The sequence below is a fragment of the Buceros rhinoceros genome, unplaced genomic scaffold (assembly GCF_000710305.1).
Source record: "Buceros rhinoceros silvestris isolate BGI_N320 unplaced genomic scaffold, ASM71030v1 scaffold10758, whole genome shotgun sequence".
NCBI lineage: Eukaryota > Metazoa > Chordata > Aves > Bucerotiformes > Bucerotidae > Buceros > Buceros rhinoceros.
The window spans coordinates 1-8960 of NW_010427434.1; the positions used below are offsets into that span (position 1 = coordinate 1).

Here is an 8960-nt window from a genome sequence, read left to right on the forward strand (position 1 = left end):
TACCCCAGGTACTGCACGCTGTCGGGGCTGGTGTCCTGATGGTAGTGCCCTCCTTCCCCGTGGTGGCTGAAGCAGTGGGTGTGCTCCACGCGCAGATCAAAGCCCTGTCACCAGAGAAAGGCCCGTGAACATGTGTTCAAGTGAACTGCAGTTAAAAGTCCTGGGATAGTCTCTCCTCTACACTGCGTGTTCCCACACATCTCAGAGCCTGCTCCAACCATGAAGCAGTGAAAGCTTGGAAGATGCTTGTGAAACTACTAAGATGAAAGGAGCTGTACAAGGCTTCACCACAGGACATCAAAGAGAAAACAATTTAGAAACCCTGACAGCCCCCAACTTTCGGCATCAGTCTCCCAGAGATTTTCTTTATTTTTTTTTCTCTTTTCTTTCCATTGTGGTTAAATAAAACAGACACAGCAAGGAACCCCTACTGGAAATCAGAACGCCTTCGCTCTGAATTCCCCAGACCCATGCAATAAAGGGACAATCTCTACTCCAATTCTGACAGCCAGCTTAGATGAAAATGGGAAAAATAAAATAACACCTAGCATACTAAACTGTGAGATGACCCCCCTGAGTTTTATATATCATAGAATATTGGAATGATTTGGGTTGGAAGGGGCCTTTAAAGATCATCTTAGTTACAACTCCCTGCCTGAGCAGGGCCACTTTGCATTAGACCAAGTGCTCAAAGCCCCACCTAACCTGACTGGGAGTATTTCCAGGGATGGGGCTTCTACCTTTCTGGACAACCTGTGCCAGTGTTTCACCACCCTCACTGTAAAAAAAATTCTTCCTTATATCTAGCCTAAATGTTTTCTAGTTTAAAACCATCACCCCTTGTCCTGTTGCAACAGGCCCTGCTTAAAATTCTGTCCCCAGCTTTCCTACAGGCCCCCTTTATGTATTGAAAGGACACGGTAAGGTCTCCTCAGACCCTTCTCTCCTTCAGGCTGAACAACCCCAACTCTCTCAGCCTGTCCTCACAGCAGAGGTGCTCCAGCCCTCTGATCATGTTTGTGGCCCCCTCTGGACCCACTCCAACAGGTCCATGTCCTTCTTGGGGCCCCAGAGCTGCATGCAGTGGGGTCTCACGAGGGGGAAAATCACCTGCCTCAACTGACTGGCTGCACTTCTTTTGATGCAGCCCAGGATACAATTGGTTTTCTGGACTGCAGGAGGATGCTGCACAGTAATGCTGTGGCATTTGAAGGCCATCTTCTAGTGCTGTCTCTGTAGTGACACTGAAACATTTCCAAAACCGTAGGCTCAGCCGAGTGCTGTTGAGCTTGCGGTGGATACAGTTGGGAGCACACTGAGCCATCAAGTTCACTCCACTATGAACAGGCACTAGGTTTTGGAACAGTGACTTAGCCTCAATGCAAACCGGTGACAGAAAGGAAAAGGTTCTGTGTCATGATACCACGTCTGGAGGAGTTTCACATGATAGATACACACTCCTGTTCTTAAAAGGAAAATGACATCCAAGACAAAATTCATTACAAGCCTCAGTTTACACTTAGAAACGAGAAACTCACTGGGTCTCTGGACACTATTACTGGCTGACAAATCAGCGGAGCCTTCATTTCAAAGAATTTGAGCCAGTTATTCACATCCTCGTCGGTATTCAGAGGACAGGCAGAAAATTCTGGAGGCTACAGAAAAAGAAAAAGCTTTGTAAGTGAAAGGAAGACACTTATATCAAGATAGTTTTTCTTTAGCAACTTTCTGCCACTTCTTCCCTCCCTGCTATTCTCTTCACATTCCTTCTTGCCTACAAGCAGCTCACCAGTGCCCATTACCGTGTTTCTGCCAGAAACAGAAGTGACCAGAATATTGTTTCTTTCTTTATACACAGGTAGTGGGAGAACTACTGAAGTAAGGATTTTCCACTTGGTACATTTAAGAAGGTCAGTTATGTTCAAAAGCGTGTTGCTTCTTGTAAGTATCATTTCAGTTCATATATTTAATTTCAATTAATTTTACAGTAGTCCTACAGCTCTTTAGCTGCCAATTGATTTTAAAAGAAAATATGGTGGTGTTAAGGCCAAGTAATACAGCATCACTAGTTTTGTACTGTCAGCTCCTTACTCCAATGCACCGCTTATCCTAACAGTTTATGCACTCAAAAATACAAAAGAAAGTCAAGGCACTAAGAGGTTACACTGCAACTTACACTTCCGGTTTCAGAAGGATGAGGGAAGATATATTAATTGAGAACAACTTACCATAACGTGAATCTTCGCTTTCCCCTTCTGAATGATAAATGTACCACCCATCCCAACCGGCTTTTCTCCATAGTGTTTCTCTAAGGTTTGTCTCAGACAAGACACAAAGTTAAGTTCCCCAGTTCTTCCATTGGCTTTCACTTCAATGACCTAGAGAATAAAGTTAATTCGTCACTGCTGTCTCCTGCTGCAACAGTCTGCAAAGGTCTATGAAAGCTGCTCTGAAATTCTCCCAAGCTGAGATCGATTATGTTTCGAAAGTATGAACTTCCTGAAAGCGCTGCTCCACCTGCACCCTTCCAGTACCTGACCAACTCTCTTTCCTAACTTTCTGTTCCATGCTGGCTTTGCCTGTGAAGGATGCTGGGCTGCCAGTCATTTGCTCACGTGTGAGACAATGACATAAGCCGTTTCTGCCTACCAGCTGGCCTCCTCTCTGTTACAAAGAAACTCTTGGAAACAGAGAAGACTGCTCAGTTTCCACACAGCATTCAGGTTTTTGACTGCTCTGCCAACACCTTTCTCTAGCTGTGTGAAGCACTCCTAGAAAAAAACAGACAAACGCCCAGACCTGATTTACACAAGTACATTGTACGACCATTACCTTAAATCACTGCTAACTCTGACTGCATTTGGATGGATGATTTACGATGGAAAAGTTTCAGTAAACTAGTACTTATCCCTCAAAATTTCAAATGCCTCTCTGTCTCCACCACTTCTTCCCCCTCAGTCCACTGGCATCGGTTCCTCATGCCTGGATATTCCTTTGATGGAATTTTACTTTACTATTATCACAGAAAACTGACAGGGCAACACTGAAACACAAGTTTCGCTCAGCCACAAAGCTCTACAAGCAAAGTCGCTTTTGACCCAAGTACGTACCTTACCGGGCTGGCCCTCACTGGCATAAAGGTTGGCCAACAGCCCAAACTCACAGTCAGAGTATTTGCTGCTGTACTTCTCGAGCAGGCACCCTTTATCTGCAGGATTTATCTGAGCAACGTAGCTCCCATTTACAGCAGGCTTTTTTTCACTCTTAGTTTGAACAATAGGGATAAGCTGTGAAAAAGAAACGAAAGAATAAGCCAAGTAAGTCAATAAGAACATGTAGGAGTCAGCCACATGAACAGAACTCACAAAAATGCAATTTAAGCTTTGGACCATGATCCCAATATCCTTCATCACACAACTCTGCCCCCCAGGATGAGGTCTGTACTGGTGAGAAAAACAGTCTAATAATGTAAAGTAATTGAAAACTCCAGAAAACAGTTTTACTTTTTCTGGACAGTTAGGTTTAATGTTATGAGAAAATGAATGCAAGGGTTAAACAACAAGGGGGAAAAAAAAAAAAGGAAGAAAAAATGTCTAACCATTGAGATCTGAGGCCTGCATGTAAGAGTTGGAATTCCATGTAGTACTTTCTCAAGTGTACACTAACAACTACTCTCACAGTGGCTCAAGTTTATTGCTGAGATGGACTATCGGTTCTGCTAATAAATGCATCAGAAGGAGATGGCAAGACCAGAGGTTTAAGCCTGAAAAAACTCTGCCTACCCAAAGCCTCCACAGGCAGCGGTTTTCCTCTCCTGCCTCTCCTGCAGGTGATCGTTTTGTGTGTGACCTCTAAAAATTCCAGTGGTAAAACAAAGCCATCAAAGAGGGCAAAAGACAAGACAGTATGTCAAAGGCATTTACCAGTAATTTTGAGAAGCATTTCTAAATCTTGTCATTAAAACCTCTGGTCAGGTCTTTGTCAATCGGTTTCAAAAAATCACATTTCTTGTATGCTTCAAAGCAATCACATGCTTCCTGGAGAATTACCGTTAAAAATGAATCTTCATTACCTCAGTAGTGTGGATGGCCCTCATCTGAATTCCTTCTAACATGTTTTATATGCTTTTGGGATGAAAGGTGTTTATTAAATGTGTTGTTATAAATGGGAAATACCCAGCATGATACTGCTCTACTATTAGGATACTTCCATGAATTCGTTAAGAACCATCACACTTATTTACTGACCTCAGCATTTATTCCAAGAATCTTAGACGAAGCAGCTCCAGCTCCAAGAATGAAAGCTCCAGGGAGCTCTATGTCTTTTGCAACGGTATTTAGATCATAAACCTGCAAAAGAGAAACAATCCTTTGATTTTGGTGTGGGTCTCTGATTTGGAATCATCATTCTGTTCACTGTAACCTCTGGATGCATTTAATTCACAATATCCTTGTTAGTATTTTGGATAATTAGGCTGAACGTGGTTTCTGAACCACACAACATTCAGCAGTAATAAACTGGGTACATGTGCAGTTGTTTTGTGAAAGGCAGGGTCTGCCCATAGGTCCTCCTGCCATTTAACCTAAAACTGAATTATTGTTCTTACTGAAGTTTATATTTGTGTAAAATAGAAAATAGAAGGGAGTATCATATGGAGACAGATGGGGTGAGGTGTCAGAAAGGAGACATAATATTCTTGAAAAGGACAGCAAAGTGAATCCAGGGTTGGCCCATAAATGCAGATACAGCCAGTTTTTACGAAGAAGTGTGGCTGTGAGTTAAAACTGCAGGCACGCAGCAAGCCATAGATAAACATACAGGCAAGCCCCTTGTCTAGTAGTTCCTTCCATGGCTCCTGTCACAGATGACATGCTTCCAAAACTATCTTGTATTTGAGGGCAGGAGAAGATGAACCATCAAACACAATATGCTTATTTTTACCACTATGTGTAAGATTTCCTGACACTTCAGAATCAATCTCATAAACCACTGAAAAGTAAGTCTCTTTCACAAGTGGAATTATATAGTACCCATGAGTCCTTAGTTTTGTTTATTTTTCAACAAGATATCACTTTTATTTTGACATATGTATTAAAGGCCATAGCTGCAGAAAAAACTCACTTTTTCTTTCTGTACAAGAGGTATGAGGTAAGGAACACCTCCCACATCTGCTATTCTAGGCTTTCCACAGATTCCTGGAAGAATACGGACAGTTAGCTTGGTCAAATGTTTCTTCCTGATAACCTAAACAAGCCTGCAGTCTAACCCACCAAACAACTGGTTCCTCAAACTTCTAAACCCCTTGAGAACACTATTTCCCTAGCACGCTTAGATCCCGTGTTGTACTATTAAGAAGTCCAAGGACAGTAAGGAACTGAACAGTAAGCCCTGAAGTGATTCACCGTAAGATTCAATACTGGGCCACCTGTTGTAAAAGAAACATTCGCTAAGCACAAAAAAATATTACAGCGGGCATCAGCTGCCACATGCCCAGTAAGGTGCCCTCTCCACACAGTGGCTACCCCACTGGGATTCCACTCGCACAGCACAGCACAGCTGGATGCCCACGTCTCAGGACAATTGATCCTGCTTATTTGGTCACGTACTTTAAGAAGGGATGAATGACCTTCTGGAAGTGTTTCTTTCACTTCACTGATGACAGAGGGAACTCAGATGAGTAGCACAGGTATGTCTGTCTTCCAGACAGCTAACATCAAAGATGATCCCCACTCAGAACAAGACAGTTTCGCTTCACTGGCATACATGAATGGCAAGAATTTAAAAAAGAATGGCAGCACCACTCCTTAGGTTCAGACAGAGATTAGCATGGACCTAAAAAATTTCTCCATCTGGAAGATAACACTGAATTTCAAAACGTTTTCAGGACACCAAATAAAGCTTATGAAATAAGCGAGTATTGCAATAGTCAATTGCAATATCATTATAGGTTAAGAAAAAAATATTATGACAAGTACTTGGTAATGATTTGTCCTTGTTCATATATCAGCTAGGAAGCAAATCCAGAAATAAAATGCAGCTCTCCTCTCAAGCATATCTATACCTGAAAAACAATTTAAGCTCTCCCAACATCTTTAGAAGAACAAAACCAAGTAGGATCAGGTAGAAAGAACTGGAGAAACCTCAGTGGAAGACAGGAATGCTGGGTTACCTTTAGCAGGGAAGTTGAAGGGTTCCTGAGTCAGATCAGGACAGTCTACAACAGAGACTTGAGCATCAGCAAAGTTTTCCTTAAGCCCTTTCTGCAAAACTATAATAAAGAATAATGCAAAGTTATTGACAATGAAGAATTGCCAAGAGTTTGACAAGTTACTGACAACAACAAGAGTTTCTGCTTAGGCTTTATTTCAGCAAGATGCTTTGAAGGACTTATGCTTATCCTAAGTAACTCCATTGATTTAAACGTGACTGTCTGTAGGAACTTGTTTCCTGAGTCAGAGCTTCAGAGAAGAGCAAAAGCTTGTTCAGGTATTTGTTAGCTACCACATTAACTAATTTTGAGAATTTTAAAAACATTTTAATTGAATAACTGCCTGCTCCGAGTAGCACTAGGAGCAGCATAATCTGAAGCAACATGGATAAACTTAAACCACATTCAGCAGTGGTTTTGCTTCACCAGAGCAGACAAGTGTGATCACAGTCAAGTATCAGAGAGCAACGGAGAAAGTCACTTTTAACTGAAGTGACAATCAGCTCTTTAATTATATTGACTAAACTGTTTGCAATAGCTTGATTATCATCTCAAACTGTCTCTGCAGTCTGGAAACTTCTGCTGTCACAGGATATTGCCTGTCATGTTTATGTTCATGTGTAGGTTTTTCTGACAAGTGCCACTGTCAGTACAAGACAGATTATGAACAATGCTGATGATAACGAACAGCCCCAAATCTAAACTTTTGTTTCTGTAATTCCTTTGTATTCAGGCTCAGAACCTGCCTCAAAGTCACTCAACCAACAGGGAGGATTCTGACTTAGACAAGTGCACCGTTTGGAAACAGCTTCCAACCTCAGTTGTGTGCGGGACTGCCTTCACACACACTGCTTCAAATACCCTGTTAAAAGGTCCAAGTTCTTTCAGGCCTGGGGGTCTGCTTTGACAGAAATCTCAAACGAAGGAACAGAAAATCCAGTCTGTGATCTCAAGCCAAGCAGCTCCTTATTTATTCAGAAGACTTTTATGTGCCTTTGTTTCCTCCCATCAGGATTTCAGCTGTACCTCAGTTCTTGAGAGCAGATTTACCACGCTGTTGACCGCAAGGGTCAGTAGAAAGTACTTGGCAGGTTTATAAATACATCCCAGTACCTTCCATTAAGTGGAATAGGACAAGAAAATGGCATCCTCAAATCATACTCAGGTGCTGAACAGCAACAAAATTCACAGCTTACAGAAGGTCCTCGGGACTGACAGGGGGAAAAAAGGAAAATCCTGCTTCATGACCCATCTTTTCTGCCACTGTTTTAAGCTGTTCTACTGCAAGTACATGCTGTTCCCTGCTGTGCCCAGGGAACAGCAGCCCTGGCCCTATTGCCCCAGCGTGACAGCTACTGGGTGAGAAGAGCACCCAGAACCACCGCTGGGACCAGATTTGGGAGCGTGGCAGACTGAACTTGAGGATCTCTCTGAAAGACAAAAAAAAAACCAGCTTAGAAAATCTGCTGCAGGAAACAGACTACCAGAAGGAATAATGCCTTTCTACCAGGGCAAGGACAGAAACTTATGAGCAGGTGGGTGGGACCAAATCACCTCCAGCGGTCCCTTCCAACCTCAACCATTCTGTTACTCTGAGCACATTTTGTGAAGGCTTTGGAAAGAATCAAACAAAATAAAATGTTTCCTGCAGCCTGGTTCTAAGGTAATCACCAAATGAGGAGCCAACAAGGTTCAAGCAGGACCTGCCGTGCTATACTGCATCGTGTCAGCTGTATTTTGAGTAATCCTGGTAACGAAATAAATACTGCAGGGCAGAGGAGGACAGATGATCCTCTATGTGTAAATAAGTTTGGGCTGTAATTGTCAAACTTTCACAACCCATGCACAAATTTGCAGACAGTTTTAAGGGGTTTGAGAACCTGTTTGTGTGCTTAAATATCACCAGGGTTTGGGGCAGGAGTCGTTGTTTGCTTTAAGGCAATAAGAGCGTACAGAAAAATCCTGCTGTTCTTTCCATCTCGGTGTGCTAACAGCAGGAACATTCTGCATGTACTAGCCATAGGAAGGTTTTGATAAGAGCTTTAAGTTTGGAGGTACATTATAAGCTTGTAAAAAGTTACGTGCTGCATGACTTACCCCCAGCGAGCTCCTCCAGACTTGGAACGTGAAAAGCAAACCTTTCGACTTTGGCCATTTCCTAGTTGGTGCTGGTTTCTGCCGTTAACACAAGACACCACGCCGTAAGGAGCGACCGATCTGTCAACAAGGATCACAGTTTAACGATTAAATCTGGTTGTTTTCAATATGTTACTTATTTTTTCAATTTCACTCAAGAATACATGGATGACAGAACTGTAGCTCTGCCATCAAAGGAATGACTAATAGCTTCAATATTAACGTTCTTATGCGCTTTGGAAGAAGATGTGTCTGTCAGCCCTATAGCTGGCTCAGAGCATGACATATGCTAGTCCTCAGGTTTACAACTAGATGTAGGCAAAACGCATCCTATACTGAATCCAGGTCAAGGGACAGGTCGGGAGATTTATCTGTCCTGTGTAAGCCTGGGGTCATAATTTGTTTCTGAAAGAAAGCTGGGCTTTTCTGAGCACATTAGCTGCCTCCTCAGGTCTTCCCTACCTTAATGTTTACTTTTCCAGCATTGGCTGTGGTGGACTTTCAACCTCAGCTGTGACATGGCCTCCAATTGATTCTGGGCATGTGTCTCCCCTTCCAGAGGGGAACAAGCTAGCAGCAAAATAGAAAACAACAGCAGCAAGTTCTGCAGTATCAG

At 42.6% G+C, this 8960-nt stretch overlaps 1 protein-coding gene across 1 annotated transcript; it reads right to left on the reverse strand.

The window, feature by feature from the left end:
• Window positions 1–5: 5 nt before the first annotated feature.
• Window positions 6–8427, reverse strand: LOC104488224 (chromosome unknown open reading frame, human C11orf54; the record flags this gene model as incomplete). Its single annotated transcript, XM_010141906.1, has 8 exons — window positions 8306–8427; window positions 6170–6268; window positions 5122–5195; window positions 4248–4349; window positions 3111–3287; window positions 2229–2378; window positions 1539–1655; window positions 6–104 (listed from the first exon to the last, which is right to left on the reverse strand). Coding segments are annotated over exons 1-8 (876 nt in total), but the record flags the coding sequence as incomplete, so codon positions are not given.
• Between the last annotated feature and the right edge of the window lie 533 nt (window positions 8428–8960).